We start from the raw sequence: 21,205 nt of genomic DNA on the forward strand, positions 1-21,205 counted from the left end.
GTTTTTTCAGAAGGGGTGCAACTCTCGCTCTCTTGAAGACAGGAGGGACGTAGCCAGCAGTCAGGGATGAGTTGATGAGCGAGGTGAGGTAAGGGAGAAGGTCACCGGAGATGGTCTGGAGAAGAGAGGAGGGGATAGGGTCAAGCGGGCAGGTTGTTGGGCGGCCGGCCGTCACAAGACGCGAGATGTCATCTGGAGAGAGAGGGGAGAAAGAGGTCAGAGCACAGGGTAGGGCAGTGTGAGCAGAACCAGCGGTGTCGTTTGACTTAGCAAACGAGGATCGGATGTCGTCGACCTTCTTTTCAAAATGGTTGACGAAGTCATCTGCAGAGAGGGAGGAGGGGGGGAGGGGGAGGATTCAAGAGGGAGGAGAAGGTGGCAAAGAGCTTCCTAGGGTTAGAGGCAGATGCTTGGAATTTAGAGTGGTAGAAAGTGGCTTTAGCAGCAGAGACAGAGGAGGAAAATGTAGAGAGGAGGGAGTGAAAGGATGCCAGGTCCGCAGGGAGGCGAGTTTTCCTCCATTTCCGCTCGGCTGCCCGGAGCCCTGTTCTGTGAGCTCGCAATGAGTCGTCGAGCCACGGAGCGGGAGGGGAGGACCGAGCCGGCCTGGAGGATAGGGGACATAGAGAGTCAAAGGATGCAGAAAGGGAGGAGAGGAGGGTTGAGGAGGCAGAATCAGGAGATAGGTTGGAGAAGGTTTGAGCAGAGGGAAGAGATGATAGGATGGAAGAGGAGAGAGTAGCGGGGGAGAGAGAGCGAAGGTTGGGACGGCGCGATACCATCCGAGTAGGGGCAGTGTGGGAAGTGTTGGATGAGAGCGAGAGGGAAAAGGATACAAGGTAGTGGTCGGAGACTTGGAGGGGAGTTGCAATGAGGTTAGTGGAGGAACAGCATCTAGTAAAGATGAGGTCGAGCGTATTGCCTGCCTTGTGAGTAGGGGGAAGGTGAGAGGGTGAGGTCAAAAGAGGAGAGGAGTGGAAAGAAGGAGGCAGAGAGGAATGAGTCAAAGGTAGACGTGGGGAGGTTAAAGTCGCCCAGAACTGTGAGAGGTGAGCCGTCCTCAGGAAAGGAGCTTATCAAGGCATCAAGCTCATTGATGAACTCTCCGAGGGAACCTGGAGGGCGATAAATGATAAGGATGTTAAGCTTGAAAGGGCTAGTAACTGTGACAGCATGGAATTCAAAGGAGGCGATAGACAGATGGGTAAGGGGAGAAAGAGAGAATGACCACTTGGGAGAGATGAGGATCCCGGTGCCACCACCCCGGTGACCAGACGCTCTCGGGGTGTGCGAGAGCACGTGGGCGGACGAAGAGAGAGCAGTAGGAGTAGCGGTGTTGTCTGTGGTGATCCATGTTTCCGTCAGAGCCAAGAAGTCGAGGGACTGGAGGGAGGCATAGGCTGAGATGAACTCTGCCTTGTTGGCCGCAGATCGGCAGTTCCAGAGGCTACCGGAGACCTGGAACTCCACGTGGGTCGTGCGCGCTGGGACCACCAGATTAGGGTGGCCGCGGCCATGCGGTGTGGAGCGTTTGTATGGTCTGTGCAGAGAGGAGAGAACAGGGATAGACAGACACATAGTTGACAGGCTAGAGAAGAGGCTACGCTAATGCAGAGGAGATTGGAATGACAAGTGGACTACACGTCTCGAATGTTCAGAAAGTTAAGCTTACGTAGCAAGAATCTAATTGACTAAAATGATTAAAATGATACAGTACTGCTGGGGTAGGCTAGCTGCGTTGTTGACACTACCCTAATCAAGTCGTACCGTTGAGTGTGAAGTTTCTACAATGCTGCTTTTCGGGAGCTAGCTGGCTAGCTAGCAGTGTTGGTTACGTTACGTTGCGTTAGGAGAACGACAATAGCTGGCTAGCTAACCTAGAAAATCGCTCTAGACTACACAATTATCTTTGAAACAAAGACGGCTATGTAGCTAGCTATGTAGCTAGCTACGATCAAACAAATCACACCGTTGGGACTGTAATGAAATGAAATGAAAATGTGATACTACCTGTGGAGCGAAGCGGAATGCGACCGAATGCAAAAGTTCTATTCAGTAGGCGTTAGCTGGCTATTGGCTAGCTAGGAGTGTCTCCTACGTTAAGGACGACAAAATAGCTGGCTAGCTAACCTCGGTGAATTAAGATAATCACTCTAAGACTACACAATTATCTTGGATACGAAGACAGCAAAGACAACTATGTAGCTAGCTAATACTACACTAATCAAGTCGTTCAGTTGAGTGTGATAGTTACTACAGTGCTACGGTAGCCGGTGAACGTATGCTAGCTGGCTAGCTGCTAGGCAGATAGGAGGACGACGAAATACGATAATAACGCAATTATCACTCTAAGACTCCATACTCTAAGCTACACAATTATCTTGGATACGAAGACAGCAAAGACAACTATGTAGCTAGCTAATACTACACTAATCAAGTCGTTCAGTTGAGTGTGATAGTTACTACAGTGCTACGGTAGACGGTAGAATTGGTTTTGGTTACATTTCCACAAATACCATACCCACACCACCATCTATTGGTCAATTCTGGTGTTTATGATCACCAGGGACCGAATAACATCAAGCGTCTCAGAGTAACATGTTTTAGATAATATTTAATAATACATGGACAGGGAGGACCTGATCCTAGATCAGCACTTCTGCTCTGAGATGCTTGATACATACAGCACCTAAATATGTACATTGTGTACCTTATGTTTGTCTAATAGCTGAGTAATACTGTCAACAGCAGATTCCAAGTCAACAAGAAATACTGGTGTTCTATTGATGGACAGTATTTCTCATGACACCAGATAATGTTTTAAACCAAATAATGCTTTTAATTGATTGGTTTTTATTAATTATCCTCCAGTAACAAGATATTACAAAATGGAACTTTTTTTTTTACTTTCAAGTTCAACAATATACATTATTTCACTAAATGTATGTGTGTTTTCACTGCAGATGAAAAACAACATTTGTAAGAGATCATAAACAATATCAATATTTGTTTGATACAACTCAACTTTTTTTGTCTTCATCATGGTAGTTTGGCCAAATGAAAGCCATTTACTGCAGGCTCTCAAGAGTTCAATCCCACATCATCGTTAAATTATCATCAACAACAACAAAAATAAAACATCATCGTCATCAACGACAACAAAAATAAAAATCATCATCATCAACCATTTAATCTTCATCAACGGACAGATTTATAAATCACCATCAAATATCATCATCATAATAAATGCAAACAGTCATCAGCAATATCCAAAACAACAATCACAGTGCAGTATTTTTTTCATTTAACTTGGCAAGTCAGTTAAGAACAAATTCTTATTTTCAATGACGGCCTAGGAACAGTGGGTTAACTGGTCTAGGAACAGTGGGTTAACTGCCTGTTCAGGGGCAGAACGACAGATTTGTATCTTGTCAGCTCGGGGATTCAATCTTGCAACCTTTCGGTTATTGGCCCAATGCTCGAACCACTAGGCTACCTGCCTCCCTATTTCAAACCATACTGTACATCAAGCATCCATGAAGAGTTTTAATGAAGTTACATTACCAATGGTCACTGATTAGGAATTTTATCCAAACTGATTTTTATTAACTTTATCCAAACTAATGTGTTCAAAGCAATGAAGTCATTGAACAAATCACTGTTTGAAGGTGTGATCAATTCAAAGCATTATCGTTTAAATCTATTTAGTAATATTTCTTGTTGAAGTTAATTATTTGAAAGACCAATAAATGTGTAAAACCTGTATATGAAACAACACATGCATATTCTCTAAATAAAAAAATGACATTAAGATTAAAAAGTAAAAGGTCAAAAAAGAGAAACAAAATCCAAGTCAACCATTTATCACTAAATGATGCAATCTCTTCATAATCTGTAACTAAATCATATCAAGCCATAGGTTAGACAGTAAAGTAAATGAGAGAAATCATTATTCTTATTGAAAATAAATAATCATTAGTTACCTGTGTACTGTGTTTATTTATGGACATTATTAAGTCAGCTCTCAATCATGTTGGTTAACCTGCTGGTGTTCATGTTCACTTCTTATATTTTGTCTGATTTCTGAATTTGCTCAAATCTCTTTGCTTACATCATGATTTGAATTTTGTATTGATTATAATATTGTATTAATTTCCCATAAAACTCAGTTTTAGCTGTTTCGTTATGGAACATCAGATCTGTAAATTGCCAAGAGTTCACATAATTTATCAATGTATTTGAAAATATGACTGCCATGCTGCAGTTCTTCTTTTCAGAATTGCATTGGGTATTGCCCATTCTGCACATTATTTCCTCATGTTTGATTCTGTGATATATCAATGTCATGGGTTATTTCTGGTTCTCATGTCTGACATCTTTAAATCGTTGAATGTCGAAAACTAGAAACTAATCTTTCATGTTGAATGAGCCCTTCAAGCTCTTCATTGCATCATCAGGTGTTAATGACTTCCAGTCCCCTGGGAGATCAGCAGGAAGTGCATCTGTGTCTTTAGCAATTGTCTCATTGAATGTGGCCATCACATACTTCCAGTAGTCTGAAGCCTCAATACTGGAATCTCCAGCTATGATCCAGTCAGGGTAATATGTCTGGTAGTCCTTGTAGGGGTGAAATTTGCCTTCTGTCAGGGAGGTCCTGAATTTGTTCTCACTAATTACATCAGAGGAACATATATCAGTCACTAACACCTTTGTGTCTGTGTTCCTACAACCACTGACACCTTGTGGACGATGAATGGAGGTGAAGTGTTTGGTATGCTCCTTACCTCCTGCTTCACAGGGTGCACCGCAGAAAGGACATACCTCCCCACAGCCAAACAGACTGGTGAACATCTTGTCCTGAGGCTTGAATGGCAGAGATCTGAGTCTCTCTTCAATGTCTCCTCCCTTATCGTACTCAGCTACCAGTGACTGCTCCATTTCTCCCACAGAATTTATTAGGTAGTCAGCAAACTGTTCTGTATTTTCAGAGTAGTTCAGAGTCATGATCAAATCCAGACCATCCTTGGGAAAGACAAGCGTCTTTCCAAGGGCACAGCACATGTTCTGAATGAACGTCTTGATATCTTTTACAGTGCTAGTTGTATTTCTGATGTTTGAAATTGCCTTTGTGATTATCTTGACTATCTCTGAAAGATGTTTCTTCTCCAACTTCTCCAGAGTGTTGTCCTTTGAGAGTTTTTGGACAATTTGGTTAAACAGCCAGTGCTTCACAAACCTTTCATAATGTTTTATGTATTCTGTGTAATTATCATATTTTCCATCCAACAGGAGCTGTTCTAAAATGGTGAACTGGAAGCGCATCCGTGTGCTGTAATCCTCTGACCCTTCACCTGTCTTTATGTCATCAACCGCATCAGGACCAATCATTTTGGTCACATAGTCCTTTACAGCTGGCCGTAAGAGCTTTGAGAACTCCCCAGCTTTCTTAAAGCATTGGTCTACGTTATGATATAAGTCTATGAAGTCAGTAAGGTACTTGTTCTTAGACTGTTCCAGACATTTTCGGGGATCGTTGACTGCAATGAAATCATCATGTTTCTTCTGAAATGTTCTCGCTGCTCTGCCACAGATGTGCAGCTTCAGCTTAACCTCACATTCCTCACCAACTCTAAATGTCTTGTTTTGTTGCGATTTTTGATCAATTATTTCAAGCAGCTCTTTGATGTAAGTGGCATGGTAATCTGTTTTGCTTTTCACCTTCTGGTTTATAAACTCCTGACACTGTGTTATGATGTCACTACACAACTCTTGTAGTATCTTCCTGGGATCTCTATTCCAGGGCATCACAAAGTCTTTAGTCTTCTGCCACCAATCCCCTGGCTCTACAACAAATGGTCTCTCCCCACAATCAACTAAGTTGTGTACAAACAACATATTATTGACATAACCCGGCCTCGAAGATAAATGGTCTTGTAAAATTTTGAAGGCATCCTGAGCAACATCTCCTCTTGGTAGTCCTTTGAATGTGATCTCAGACAGAGTTTTCTTCCACATACTTTCAAACTCTTTTCTGAGGCCCTCATTAGATAGAACAGATTTGTTCTGTCTACAGGTTTTCAGCAAAGCCAGCACTTTTTGTTCTAGTGTTTTTGCTTGTGAACACTTGATGTCATCTAGTTTGGCCATTCCCTCTTTGATTTCAACAGCTCCATGTAGAGTGTTACTCACTGTGTTTTCTGTCGCTTCTCTCAGTTTTTTAGCACTGATCACAAAGCCTTCCCTGTATTTTTCCACCAGATTGACATGACCATCTTGCTTTTTAAAGTATTTTACTAGATTGTCTTGGATTTCCTTTTCTCCCTCTGCAAGCTTCTTGGATGCTTCTCTCATCAAGTTATTTAGCACATCTCTTACGGTGATCTGGGGATTAAGAACTGTCATGCCAATATTGGAGATTTTGGTTTCAGCACCAATCATCCAGTTGTACATCTCTTTCTGGAAGGCCCATTCCCAACCATTGTACTCAGAGCACAATTTGGAATATGCATCTGCAACCAAGCTGTTTTTGAAACTGAAGATGAAGTTCTCAAATTTAACAGACTCCCACAAGCTTTGTGTCCACTTCATGAAAAGTGTCAAATCATTTTTTGGACATTTTCTAAAATCTTTCATCAAGCTCTTTTTGAAGTCATACACAGCCTCACTGTAGCCTGCATTGACTGGAGCCATAGGTGGAGTCCCATTCCAGAGTCCTGGGATGTAGCAGCTGCTTGTGTCTGGATCATACTTCATAACGTCAGTGAACTTAGTGATATTCTCCTTCTTCTCCATTCTGGCTGCTGCCTGGGTCATTTCATTCAACTGTTCCAACAACTTATTTCTGTCCCTCATGTTGTTGTCATGAGCAGACATGTCTGACACATTCTGGTGCACAAAATGACATATCGGCTTCTTCCCCACTTCCTTCATCCTGATAAAAGCATGAACAACAATCTGTAGAATGTCTTTCATCTCTGTGGAGTTCTCCATGGCCATGTTGATAATTGTGACATCACTGAGTCCTATCACCAGTGTGGCCAGTTCATTGTCGTGTCTATAGCTATCATCTAGTTGAGCCAACTCTGGTGATTTCAACCCCTCTGTGTCAATGACCATGATGAAGTCACATTTCAGCTCCTCCTTGAGTTCTTTGTTGACTTTAATCAGTAGCATGAAGGCTCCTCTAGTGCATCTTCCACTGCTGACAGCAAACTGGACCCCAAACATGGTGTTGAGGAGAGTGGACTTCCCTGTGCTTTGGACCCCTAAAACTGTGACAACCCGGATCTTGCTGTTAGAGTCTACAAGAGTATGAAGATGAGTCAGAACAGCTGATATCCATTTTAGAGGGATATTTGATGCATCTCCATCCACAAGCTCAATGGGGAAACCATCCAACAGCATCTGAGCACACAATCCAGGGAGCTGCTCCATCTGTTTCCTTTGTAGGCTACTTTCAGGGAGGGAGCAGGCAGCTTCATATAACTGGCCCAACTCACGCAGGAAGTGTTCAAGTCCAAGGGAACAGTCAGATATATGCCTATCCAAATCTGCAATGCATTTTTTATCTTCAGATTCTTTATCCTGAAGTATTTTATACTTTTCTCGTAAACTAGACAGATTCTGCCGTGACAGATTGTCCAAAAATATCCTCATCCATTTGAGAAAATAGGATCGCTCCACTTCTGAACCTGACATGCTGATTATAAAATGTGTCATTGCCTCTGTCATATCAAAGCTTTGTTGCTTTTTTCTCAGTTCTATTTCCTTTATATTCAGAGAGCTCTTGTAGTGTTCAATGTCTTGACCACCTGCTTTTCTCAGTCTACACCTCTCTTTCTCCAACTGGGAAATCTCTTTCCAGACTTGCCCTTGTAAGGGTAGTTGTTTGTCTTTGAATTGTACTGTGTCTTTTATGCTACTGGTGATTTCATGTGCCATCTTCCTGGCACTCTGACACTCATTACGGTCTTCATCAACCAGAATCCCACTCTGACGAGCAATACCATCCATTTTTTCAATTGTCAATTTGTTTTGGCATTTTTCAATTACAAGACCCACAGATGACTGCAGGGTTTTTATAAATGCTGCTTCGTTCCTCCCCTTCTTTTCTATTACATGTGTTACTTTGTCTCCTGTGAAGGTTTTTCTCTGAGAGTTAACAACCACAAATAACTCTGTGTTAATGTCTTTCAAAACCTCAGAATCAGCCTCTAATTCATCACTAAACACGTAAATTGCTGCTGATGTTTGACACAGAAAGGAAAACTGTGTTTTAAAGGACCTGATGTCTCCTCTCAGATTGGCAAAAGCCACAGGCTTGGTGAACCTGTCTATGTTTCTTTTCCCACATGGGAGGTACCAGCTGATTTCAACTAGACCATCTGAGATCTTCCGAGGTACATCACCACAGTCCATATCACCATGGACAAATGTGTCAGGATTACTTAGCAGTTTGTTCAACATATTAGACTTGGACAAGTTGCTTTCTCCTAGCCTAACAAAGGACACCATAGGAATATCAGAGACAACAACTCTCTCCTCTATGAAGGACTTTGTGTCTACTTGGGAAGAGAGTCTAAACTTCTTCACTATGTCCCTCAAGGCCCACAGCATCAAAGTGCTTTGTTCTGTGTCACAGTTGGGCAGCAGAAGAGGAACAGCAAACTGACACATGGACATTTTCTGGACCATCTCCTGCTGCAGGAAACCATCTGAACACAGAAACAGGGCTGTAATCAGGTCCAGTGGATTGATTGCATTACTGTTATCAGAGTCACTCTCAGAAATGTCACGTTTTAGTGTCACACTCCTAGCATTTACATTTGCCATCATTAATTTCTTAAGGAAGGCCCCTGGAAGTGACTGCATTGTGGTAAGAGGTTCATCTGATGTAGTTTCAGCATTTATCTCAAGGACAGTACTTAACATCAGCTTGTTTTCATAACGATCTTCTAGTCCAGTCTTTGACAACAGCTCCTTGAGACTGGGTTCTGTAAATAGAAAGGAAGATCATGAAAAAGAAAAGTCCCAGGGAATTCACAATCAAATATGCCACTCTGACATTCCAGTCAAAACAACAGTTTATTAATTACTTTTTTCAAATCCAATGTATTTTCCACATAGATTCCATGTCGTACGTTGACAAATTACATTCAAATATAGCTTATTCAACCAGTTTTAGCCCAGACAATACTTAAGTAGGGTACTTCCTTACTTGTGGTGACGGTTGTTGACACCAGTTGACTTTGCTTTCCATTTTCCAGCACAGTGCAGACAGTGACAGAGTACTGAGTACCACCTTGCAGGTCAGAGAGAGTGATGCTGGGTGAAGATGTGGTAGTGATGTGTGGTTCTGTCCCTGGACACTGGTAGGAGATCTGGTAATGGTGTTGGGTTTGGTCCAATCCTGGTGGCTGGCTCCAGCTAACAGCAGCTGATGTGGTGCCCACTGAGTCAACAGTCAGCTGGTCAGGAACAGGAAGTACTAAGGGGAAATACATTATTGTCAGTGTTACAGTTTAACTACAGAAATATATTACAGGAGTAAAAGTTTAATAGTAGCCAAAAAGTAGAAAAGGCCAGCTTGCAATTCCTTGTGATATAGACCAGAAATATGCTAAAAACAGAATTCACACAACATGGTCTATAATGTAGATATCCTGAATGGTCAGTCCTTGCATCCATAGCTCTGTCTGCATTTGAGTGGTTACATTTCTCCAGGCCCATCCCTCAGCTTTTTACCAAAACTGAGGCGGGGTGCTCTGCTTTGTTATTGTTTCAATGAAGGATTCTAGCTTTAAAGGAGATGTAAGTACTGCTTGGATAGTTCCATCTGAACAACTGGCTTAATCCCATCCTTTACCTTTAGTTTTTTGTTCAGTTCGAGATGTCCAGTTTATAGGATATTTATTGTATTTTAAAAGAGATGTTGAATTGTGTTTGGTTGTCAACACAATCACATAGCAACATTTGCATGTGATTCATCTTCTGCCTGAATAGTTCCATCTGTGCCACTGTCTGGCTTTAATTCCAGTTTGTCTGCAAATTAATAATTGCCATGTGGGATTCACGTCTACATCTCAACCAAAAATCTAAGTTAAAGAACATGACTAAATCAAACTTTAAATGCAACTGAAATAGGCTCAGTCACTTTGGTTTTTCTTTTTTCCTTGTTTTGGAAGAGAAGAGAACGTGAGCCGGGTGCACCATTCTCCTTGCGGAGATGGTGCTAAATACATCAACACGGTCGGTCCCTGGGATTGGGCTGGCCAACACGATTCGGTTTGCTTGGAAGGAAAAGGAGTTGGAGCCTTTAGGACGGGAAACTTTTGGAAGGATAATATTGATGGGGATTCTAAAGCTGACGGTGAAGGACGTGTTTTGTTTCCAAGGAAACTCGTTGGAGGGAGCATACGACGTAGCACTATATACAGAGGAGAAACACAATGATATCCTGAGAAGGGCAAGAGCAGTGGGAGGTGAGAGGCCGATGAGCCACTATGAAATAACAAGCCTGGCGAAGAACAACTTTAGGGTTGTAACTGTCAACATTTACAACCCATACGTAAAGGACGAAGAGGTGAGGGCCTTTCTGGGGAGATACATGGATAACGTCTCCTCAGCAAGGCACCTCAAAGACTCCCTTGGGTTTTGGAATGGGAGGAGAGGCTTCCAGGCACTCCTCAGGGAGGACCCAAAGGGACATGGTGGCTACCTCCATCCTCCTGCTATGTTCTCCCTAGGGGCTGACAGGGGGACGTTGTTTTATGCACGTCAGCCCCCATTTTGCAGGCGCTGTATGGCCTACGGCCACATATTCGCTTCGTGCAGCACAAGAAAATGCAGATTTTGTGGATCTGAGGAACACGAGGCGAGGGATTGTGACAAGCCTAAGGCTCGTCACAATCTCGTCAGCACGTCAGCACACCGGTGGCTCGTCAGCACACCTGTGGCGGGGGTGCCCGGCTCGTCAGAGGTCATATGCATCTGCGGCTGGGGGGGGAGCAGGAGCGGGGGATGGGGAAGGAAGAGGGGAAGGAAGCACACCTCATGACCAGAGTACAGGTCCAGAGGGGAAGGCCGCAAGGAAGGAGGAGGAGCAAGAAGCGGCGGATGGAAGAGACAAGGAAACGGAAGGCACGGGAGTAGGAGAAACAGGAAAAGTGGCGGAAGAAGGCAAGCGAGTAGAGGAGCATGAGAGAGAAGAAAGCGAGGGAGGAGTGTTGGAGAAGGATATGGTGGAAGAGCAAGTGGACTGGGGGGAAAGTGCCCTGGTGGAAGAGATGAGGGGTATGGTGGAGGAGCTGGGGGGGGTGGTATCTCTCCACTGCCGCCATCACCAAAGAAGAGAATGAAGAGGAGGGTGCGATTGGCCGACAGTGAGAGGGAGGGGATGGCCAAGAGAGTGATGGGGGTGGGAGAAACCTCTGGGTTGCTGCTGGTTTCCCCAGGCCCTCAACTTCTGTTGGGTGGGGACACACCTAACAAGACTCAGGACTGGGTACAGGAGGAGGTGGGGAGTTTTTTTGTTTGGGGACTCAGCCTCCCCAATTTTTTTCCAATCCAGCTGCAGCACTGGGGAGGGGGAGGATTGTGGGGGTAGACCCAGGGTGCAGGGCACCCCGGAACAAAACACTATTCCTGCATTCTGGGTTGGTGAGATGGAGGAAGAGGGGGGGATGTCGGGAGTACGGATGGTGTTCTCACCGGTAGATATGGAGCAGGGGAGCATCAGGTGAGTCTCCTGTTTTTGTTTTTTCTGTCTGGGTTTAGAATGAGTGCATTACATGTTTTTATTTTATTATTTCATGGGGTCTAATTTTACTTTTGTTAGTTTAAATGTAAGGGGTTTAAGGGATTTTGTTAAGAGGAGGGCGGTTTTTAGTTATTCGTGCTTTTACACCTGCATTGTTTGCTGTTTGGGGTTTTAGGCTGGGTTTCTGTACAGCACTTTGAGATATCAGCTGATGTACGAAGGGCTATATAAATAAATTTGATTTGATTTGATTTGGAGGGTGTGGGGTTTGATTTTAGTTTTTTACAGGAGGTTCACCTGAGGGATGGAGGGGATGTTAGTAGGTTTAAGAGGGAGTGGGACAAGGGGGAGTCGGTTTGGGGTATTGGGGGTGCACTCATCGGGGGTAGGGATTTTGTGTGGGCACAGGGAGGTAAAAGTGGAGGATTCTTTTGTGGTAATGCAGGGGAGGGTTATAGGGGTGGATGTCACGATAAGGGATTGTACATTTAGATTAGTGGTGGTGTATGGGCCACAGGTGGTGGCAGACAGGAGGGAGATGGTGGACTGTCTGACGCCCCTGTGTGTCACAAATAGGAAATAAGTGATAGGGGGGATTTTAATACAGATTTAGGAATAGGGAGGGATAGCAGTGCAGGCGCCATTGCTGGGCTAATGGTTTGCCATGGTCTGGTAGATGGTGGTCTGCACACTACTCCGAAAATGGCCGGTCCTACATGGCGCAACTCCAGGGGGGTTGAGCGGAGGCTCGACTATATTTTTGTACCCAGGTCTTTGGGTAAGTTGTCTGGGCGGCTGTTGCCTGTTTTCTTTTCGGATCACGACGGGGTGCTCCTGCAGGTGGGGTCGCCAGTCTGCCTCTTTGGTAGGGGGTACTGGAAGTTAGATCGGGATGTGCTGGAGGAGCAGGCTTTTGTTGACGGGTTTTATGGTTTCTTTTGGAGGCTTGAAGGCCTCCGGTCCATGTGCGAGGGGGTGTTAGAGTGGTGGGAATTAGTTAAGGTGAGGATTAGGGCTTTTATAATAGGGTATTGCAAGAAGAAAAAAAGGGAGGAGAGCAGGGAGGTGGATCGTATCCAAAGGTTAATTGAACTCGAATACGAGGCAGGCAACCTCGGCGGGTTTTTGACTGGGAGAGATCCGCAACCCTAAAGGAGCAGCTCAGGGAGTTGCAGGAGCGGAAGGCTCGAGCTTTCCTGGAGCGTGCGCATAGTGGCTTTCTAGAACATAATGAGACTTGTTCTGCTATGTTCTTTAAGTCAGTTAGGGCCAGACAGAGTAGGAAGGTAATGCATGGCGTTAGGGAAGAAAATGGTAATATTGTTAGAGAACCAGAGGATATGGTCAGGGTGACAACTGATCATTTCCAAGGTTTATTTAAGGAAAGGGAAATAGATGTAGAGCAGGGAAATGTGTTTTTAGAACACTTGTCCAGGCGGTTGCCGGAGGACATTAGAGAAGTGATGGAGGCCCAGATCTCACTAGAAGAGGTTGAGAGCGCTCTTAGGAGGATGGGAAAAGGGAAGGTGCCTGGGATGGATGGGCTGCCGGCTGAGTTTTATCTCAAGTTTTGGGGTATACTTGGACCAGTGGTCCTCGAAGTCTTGAAGGCCATCCTTGAGACGGGGGTCCCGGGGGATCAATGGCTGTTGGCGGGCTGTCACTTTTATATAAGAAGGGGGAAGTAACAGACCTTGGCAACTGGCGGCCGTTGACCATGCTGTGTGTAGATTACAAGCTACTTGCAAAGGTTTTAGCAGACCGGTTGCGCACAGCCCTTCCCTACGTCGTCCATGAGGATCAGACGTGCGGGGTGGAGGGCCGCTCTATTAGATGGAACCTACAGTTAATCAGGGACTCCATCGCTTGGGTTGAAGATAGAGGACTGCCTTTAATGGTAGCAGCGCTAGATCAGGCGAAAGCCTTTGATCGCGTGAATAGATCCTTTTTATTCAGAGTGTTAGGTCGATTAGGATTTGGGGAGAAGTTCATAGGATGGATTCGTACATTATATGTCGGAGCGGGATGCCGAGTTAGTGTAAATAGTCACTTGGGTGACGTTTTTGATCTCTCGTCTGGGGTCAGGCAGGGGTGCCCACTCTCGGCTCTCCTCTTCGTTCTGTACATGGAGCCTCTGGGGGCTGCCATTAGGGCAGACACAGGGGTGGAAGGCTTGTTGATCCCTGGAAGTGGTGGGCTGCGTGTTAAGATGACGCAGTACGCCGACGACACTTCCTTGCTGTTGTGCAAGGACTCGTGCCTGACAAGGTCCCTTGCCATCTTTGGGGATTTCACCCGAGCGTCGGGAGCAGTTCTGAACCATGCAAAGTCTTCCGTCAAGTTTTTCGGAAGATGGCGCGGTAGAACGGATCTGCCTGGGGGGTTCTCTCTGTGAGGGGGCCCTGAGGATTCTCGGGGTCCATTTTGAGACCTCCGGCTCAGCGACGCTAAACTGGAACATGTGTATCGCAGTGGTACAGAGGAAGCTAGTAATGTGGAAGGCTAGGTATTTGTCTTTTATGGGCAAAGTCCTAGTCCTAAAGGTGGATGTGTTGCCGTCTCTTTTGTATTTGGCGTACATCTACCCATTGCCGGCTTGTCTGAGGAGGCCTCTAGTGAGGCTTGTGTTTCAGTTCATGTGGAGTGGCAGGTGTGAGTGGGTCGCCAGGGCACGCATGATCTGTCCCATCGGGGAGGGAGGTAGGGGGGGTACCACATTTCCCCCTCAAGCTGGACACAATTTTTGTTTCTTTCTTGTTAACAGAGCTTGCTCATCCAGTGATACACCCGTCCGGTTACCTCCTGCGGGTGTTCTTCTCGTATCAGGCGAGAAGCGTAATGGTGTGGCCTAACACGGGTCCTCGGGCGGAACAGCTGCCGTGGCACTTTGGTCATGCGGCCAAGTGGCTGCGTGCGCACCCTGAGGTTGAAGTTTCCCGAGTAGGTTTAGACCACAGGCACCTGTACGAGGAGGTCAGAAAGGCAGGGAGTCCGGCGCCTGTAGTGGGCATCTCGGAAGTGGTCTGGGAGGGAGTGCAGGCGCGGGGTCTGGACAACAGGCTCAAGGACCTGAATTGGTTGAGCCTCCATAAGTGCTTGCCGGTACGTTCCATCATGTACCGGTATAGTTTGGTGCAATCCCCCACCTGTCCAAGATCCTCTTGTGGCAGGGAGGAGACTGTACGCCATGTCTTTTGGGACTGTGCCTTTGCCGGAGTAGTATGGGCTAGGGCACGGGTGTTGTTAGGTTTGGTAAGGGGGGATTTTGTATTGACGTGGGCCAGGTTAGAGAGAGGTGTAGGGAGAGCGAGAAGGACGGATAGGGACAGGTTTCTGCTCTGGCTTCTCATGAGTCTCTTTAAACGGGGGCTGTGGGAAGCCAGGCAGAACATGGTGAAGACAGGGAGAGATTGGGGGGTGGAAGGGATTGTGAGGAGGGTGGAAGGAGATTTGAGGGGGAGGATGAAGAGGGAGGAGAGGAAGTGGGGGCAGCATGCTGCTCGGGAGAGGTGGAAGGGGGGTTTAGGGCTGGGTGTCATTTAGATTTGTAAGGGGATAGATTAGGGACGGGGAGATAGGGAAAGGTATTTTGTAGTGTGACGGGGAGGGAAGATGCTCCCCTGAGGTTTTGTTTGGGGTTTATGTTTAGTTAAATTAGTTTAATTAAAATACCATTATTTGAGTATGTATGAAAATTATGAGTTGCAAAGAATGAATGGTATTGAAGATAATAAATTATTTTTTATAAAAAAATAAGATAACCTATACAGCCTTTCACATTCCGTTTGTTGTTTTTGTATTGTTCGTGTTTTTCTTCATTAAAGATGTATCGAACTAACCACGCTGCATTTTGGTCCGGCTTTCCTTCGACGGAAGAAAACCGTAACAGAATCACCCACCACACCAGGACCAAGCAGCGTGGTGACAGGCAGCGACAGCAGAAGCAGCGAAAGGAGGAATGGACATGGGAAGACGTTTTGGATGGCAAGGGTTGTTACACTTGGGAGGAGATACTGGCTGGAAGAGATCGCCTCCCATGGGAACAGGTGGAGGCACCTAGGAGAGCAGAGGCAGCCGGAGAGAGGAGCCGACGATACGAGGGAACACGGTTGGCAAGGAAGCCCGAAAGTCAGCCCCAAAAATGTATTGGGGGGGGGCAGGGAGAGTGTGGCAGAGTCAGGGTTCAGACCTGAGCCAACTCCCCCTGTTTATTGTGAGGAGCAGCGATCACAGGACGGAAAAGGACCATGGGCACAGCCTGGTGAATATCGACGCCCCAAAGAAGAACTGGAGGCGGTGAAAGCGGAGAGGCGCTGGTGTGAAGAGGCAGCACGGCGACGCGGATGGAAGCCCGAGAGTCAGCCCCAAAAATGTATTGGGCGGAGGCTCACAGGGAGTATGGCTACGCCAGGTAGGAGACCTGCGCAAACTTCCTGTGCTTACCTGGGGGCTAAAGAGACCAGGCAGGCACCGTGTTATGCTATGGAGTGCACGGTGTCTCCAGTGCGGGTGCATAGCCCGGTGCAGCTCTTCGTATTGGCCGGGCTAGAGTGGGCATCGAGCCAGGTAAGGTTGGGCAGGCTCAGTGTTCAAGAGCTCCAGTGTGCCTGCACGGTCCGGTCTATCCAGTGCCACCTCCACACACCAGTCCTCCGGTGGCAGCTCCCCGCACCAGGCTTCCTGTGCGTGTCTTCGGCCCAGTACCAACAGTGCCAGCACCACGCACCAGGCCTTCAGTGCGCCTCGCCTGTCTAGCGCTATCAGAGCCTTCCTCCTCTCCAGCGCTGCCGGAGTCTCCCGCCTGTTCAGCGCTGCCAGAGCCTTCCTCCTCTACAGCGCTGCTAGAGTCTCCTGCCTGTTCAGCGCAGCCAGAGCCTTCCTCCTCTACAGCGCTGCCGGAGCCTCCCGCCTGTTCAGCGCAGCCAGAGCCTTCCTCCTCTCCAGCGCTGCCGGAGTCTCCCGCCTGTTCAGCGCTGCCAGAGCCTTCCTCCTCTACAGCGCTGCTAGAGTCTCCTGCCTGTTCAGCGCAGCCAGAGCCTTCCTCCTCTACAGCGCTGCCGGAGTCTCCCGCCTGTTTAGCGCAGCCAGAGCCTTCCTCCTCTCCTGTGCTGCCGGAGTCTCCCGCCTGTTCAGCGCTGCCAGAGCCTTCCTCCTCTACAGCGCTGCTAGAGTCTCCTGCCTGTTCAGCGCAGCCAGAGCTGCCAGCCTGCATGGAGCAGCCTGAGCTGTCAGTCTGCATGGAGCAGCCAGAACTGCCAGTTTCCATGGAACAGCCAGAGCTGCCAGTCTGCATGGAGCAGCCAGTCTGCATGGAGCAGCCAGTCTGCATGGAGCAGCCAGAGCTGCCAGTCTGCATGGAGCTGCCAGAGCAGCTAGATCCGCCAGTCAGCCAGGATCCGCCAGTCAGCCAGGATCCCCCAGTCAGCCAGGATCCCCCAGTCAGCCAGGATCCGCCAGTCAGCCATGATCTTCCAGATCCGCCAGTCAACCAGACTCTTCCAGATCCGCCAGCCAGCCAGGATCTGCCGGAGCCAACTACCTGCCCGAGCTGCCCCTCAGTGCCGAGCTGCCCCTCAGTGCCGAGCTGCCCCTCAGTGCCGAGCTGCCCCTCAGTGCCGAGCTGCCCCTCAGTGCCGAGCTGCCCCTCAGACCCGAGCTGCCCCTCAGACCCGAGCTGCCCCTCAGTCCAGTGGGGTTCTGGGTGAGGACTACTAGGCCATGGTCGGCAGCGAGGGTGGACTATCCTAGGACGCGAGGGGGAGGAACTAAGACATTGATGGAGTGGGGTCCACGTCCCGAGCCGGAGCCGCCACCATGGACAGACGCCCACCCGGACCCTCCCTATTGTTTTGATGTGCGTCCGGGAGTCCGCACCTTAGGGGGGGGGGTTCTGTCACACCCTGGTCGAAGTATGTATGTTTGTCTTCATTTATTTGGTCAGGCCAGGGTGTGACATGGGTTATTGTGGTGCGTTTTTGTCATGGGGTTTTTGTGGGGTGTCTAGCATAGTCTATGGCTGCCTGAGGCGGTTCTCAATCAGAGTCAGGTGATTATCGTTGTCTCTGATTGGGAACCATATTTAGGCAGCCATATTCTTTGAGTATTTCATGGGTGATTGTTCCTGTCTCTGTGTTAGTTGTCACCAGATAGGCTGTATAGGTTTTCACATTCCGTTTGTTGTTTTTGTATTGTTCGTGTTTTTCTTCATTAAAGATGTATCGAACTAACCACGCTGCATTTTGGTCCGACTTTCCTTCGACGGAAGAAAACCGTATCAGCAACTGACAAATATCATACCCAAGAAGGTTAAAACTCTGGGAGACAAAAGGGTAGATCAACTCTCAGGTAGGAGGTGCTTCCCAGCTGATTGTTTATTTATTCTGATAGTGGATATTACATTGAAGATCTGACATTGTTTTTTAAGGTACAAATCCAACATATTTTACGAAAGGTTTTTCTGTTGAAATTTGGTTACCGTGATGACATGATCCTGTGGTAGAATTAATCCCCTCAAAAAAAACAGTTTGTTGATTACTTTTTTCATATCCAATGTATTTTCCACGTAGATTCCATGTCACAATACGTTGACAAATTACATTTAAATGTATTTGATTCAACCAGTTTTTTCCCCGACAATACTTAAGTAGGGTACTTCCTTACTTGTGGTGAAGGTTGTTGACACAGGTTGACTTTGCTTTCCATTTTCCAGCACAGTGCAGACAGTGACAGAGTACTGAGTACCACCTTGCAGGTCAGAGAGAGTGATGCTGTGTGAAGACGTGGTAGTGATGTATGGTTCTGTCCCTGGACAGTGGTAGGAGATCTGGTAATGTTGTTGGGTTTGGTCCAATCCTGGTGGCTGGTTCCAGCTAACAGCAGCTGATGTGGTGTCCACTGAGTCAACAGTCAGCTGGTCTGGAGCAGGAAGTACTAGGGGAAAATATATTATTGTTAGTGTTACAGTTTAACTCCAGAAATATATTACAGACAAGAAGAAGAGTAGTAATAAATTAGAAAAGGCTTGCAATTCCTTTTGATATGGATAAGAAATATGCTGAAAACAGAAGTCACACAACTATAGCTGGACTTGTAATGTAACAAAAATAAAGATTTTCCACAGTGCCGCTTGTGCACATTTTCTCTGGGTGGGGGTGTGGGGGTTCTTGCATTGGAATGGTATAGAATTCTGTTTACATAATCACACTCATCTACTGCAATAAGCATACAGTTCAAATGTCCAGACCCAGATCATGGCGTGCTTTTGAAATCTGTAGCCTATCTCTGCTGCACTTTATCAGCACAATGGACAGCGCCCTACAGCAATGCTGTTGTGGTAAAGAATATAGACTACAAGATAGATAGGCTGTTTGTAATAGGTGAATTACCCTATGTGAATGCAGCCGTACACACAGCTGTCTTAATAAAATAATGCAAACTAAATTATGTAAGTAGTAGCCTAGTTATTCATGTATGCAAAGACAAAGTACTGAATAGTTCGGCTTAGACAAAACTGCAAATGCAAATTAATTAATGAACGAATTAATGAATGTGAACAGAAGAAAACAGAGGTGAGAAGCAGTAGGCCAAGTAAAATAAATATCAGATAGACAAAGGCATGACAATCTATGTTAGACTAGTTACATTAACATAATATCAGATAGATAAGACATGACACAATCTATATTAGACTAGTAACATTAACATAATATCAGATTGATAAAGACATGACACAATCTATATTAGACTAGTAACATTAACATAATATCAGATAGATAAGACATGACACAATCTATATTAGACTAGTAACATTAACATAATATCAGATAGATAAGATATGACACAATCTATATTAGACTAGTAACATTAACATAATATCAGATAGATAAGACATGACACAATCTATATTAGACTAGTTACATTAACATAATATCAGATAGATAAGATATGACACAATCTATATTAGACTAGTAACATTAACATAATATCAGATAGATAAGACATGACACAATCTATATTAGACTAGTTACATTAACATAATATCAGATAGATAAGATATGACACAATCTATATTAGACTAGTTACATTAACATAATATCAGATAGATAAGACATGACACAATCTATATTAGACTAGTTACATTAACAGTAAACAACAGGTGAGTGGAGATCCGAAGAGCCAAAACAGTCTACAGCCTGTTACAGTGAGATACAGTCATGCACAGCTGTTTAGACAAACAGGCCTGTATGCCTGCTTCAACATTCAACATCATGCCTTGTGAAATGGCACAATACACTTCAGCTGATCAAATTTGACCCACGTAATCAATTTGAAGCATTATCAGCCTACTAAAAACCACATTTCCAATAACTACAGTTCCAAACATAATACTTTAGTAGTGTACTTCCTTACCTGTGGTGAGGGTTGTTGACACCAGTTGACTTTTCTTTCCATTTTCCAGCACAGTGCAGACAGTGACAGAGTACTGAGTACCACCTTGCAGGTCAGAGAGAGTGATGCTGTGTGAAGATGTGGTAGTGATGTGTGGTTCTGTCCCTGGACAGTGGTAGGAGATCTGGTAATGATGTTGGGATTGGTCCAATCCTGGTGGCGGGTTCCAGCTAACAGCAGCTGATGTGGTGTCCACTGAGTCAACAGTCAGCTGGTCTGGGGCAGGAAGTACTAATGGGAAATACATTATTGTCAGTGTTACAGTTTAACTTCAGAAATATAATACAGGAGGAAAGTTGAATAGTTGAATAGTAGTTTAAGAGAAGAAACGGTTTCTTTTGAAATGGGAAGATAAAAGCTTAAAACAGAAGTTTGATTTGTAAACGAGTGAACGTTATTCATAATAAGGGTTACATGGAGAAAATCGAACCTCTCCGAATGAAAATTGATGGCCCTCCCAAAATATATTTTACCTAAACTCTGCCTGAATGTTTGAAAAAAACAAAAACAAGTGACAAACCCAATATAACCCCAAAATAATTCTAATAATGTGGATAGGGGAGAACATGTACCGTTTACCCTCAGTTCTTGGACAGACCAGAGCGCCATATACAGTGGGGCAAAAACGTATTTAGTCAGCCACCAATTGTGCAAGTTCTTCCACTTAAAAAGATGAGAGAGGCCTGTCATTTTCATCATAGGTACACTTCAACTATGACAGACAAAATGAGAAAAGAAAATCCAGAAAATCACATTGTAGGATTTTTAATGAATTTATTTGCAAATTATGGTGGAAAATAAGTATTTGGTCACCTACAAACAAGCAAGATTTCTGGCTCTCACAGACCTGTAACTTCTTTAAGAGGCTCTTTAAGAGTCCTCCACTCATTAGCTGTATTAATGGCACCTGTTTGAAGTTGTTATCAGTATAAAAGACACCTGTCCACAACCTCAAACAGTCATACTCCAAACTCCACTATGGCCAAGACCAAATAGCTG

The 21,205-nt window shown here is 45.6% G+C and overlaps 1 protein-coding gene across 1 annotated transcript in view; it reads right to left on the bottom strand.

Annotated features, from left to right (window-relative positions):
* Positions 1-2,594: 2,594 nt before the first annotated feature.
* Positions 2,595-21,205, bottom strand: part of LOC115119794 (interferon-induced very large GTPase 1-like) — an 87,741-nt gene continuing 69,130 nt past the window's right edge. Inside the window, exons 15-18 of the mRNA XM_065003570.1 lie at positions 20,168-20,437; positions 18,419-18,688; positions 9,218-9,487; positions 2,595-8,993 (exon numbers count right to left, since the gene is read on the bottom strand). Of these exons, the coding sequence (XP_064859642.1) occupies positions 4,408-8,993; positions 9,218-9,487; positions 18,419-18,688; positions 20,168-20,437 (5,396 nt within the window). The 3' untranslated portion in view covers positions 2,595-4,407. The remainder of the gene's footprint in view (positions 8,994-9,217; positions 9,488-18,418; positions 18,689-20,167; positions 20,438-21,205) is intronic.

The sequence above is a fragment of the Oncorhynchus nerka genome, linkage group LG18, assembly GCF_034236695.1.
Source record: "Oncorhynchus nerka isolate Pitt River linkage group LG18, Oner_Uvic_2.0, whole genome shotgun sequence".
Lineage (NCBI taxonomy): Eukaryota > Metazoa > Chordata > Actinopteri > Salmoniformes > Salmonidae > Oncorhynchus > Oncorhynchus nerka.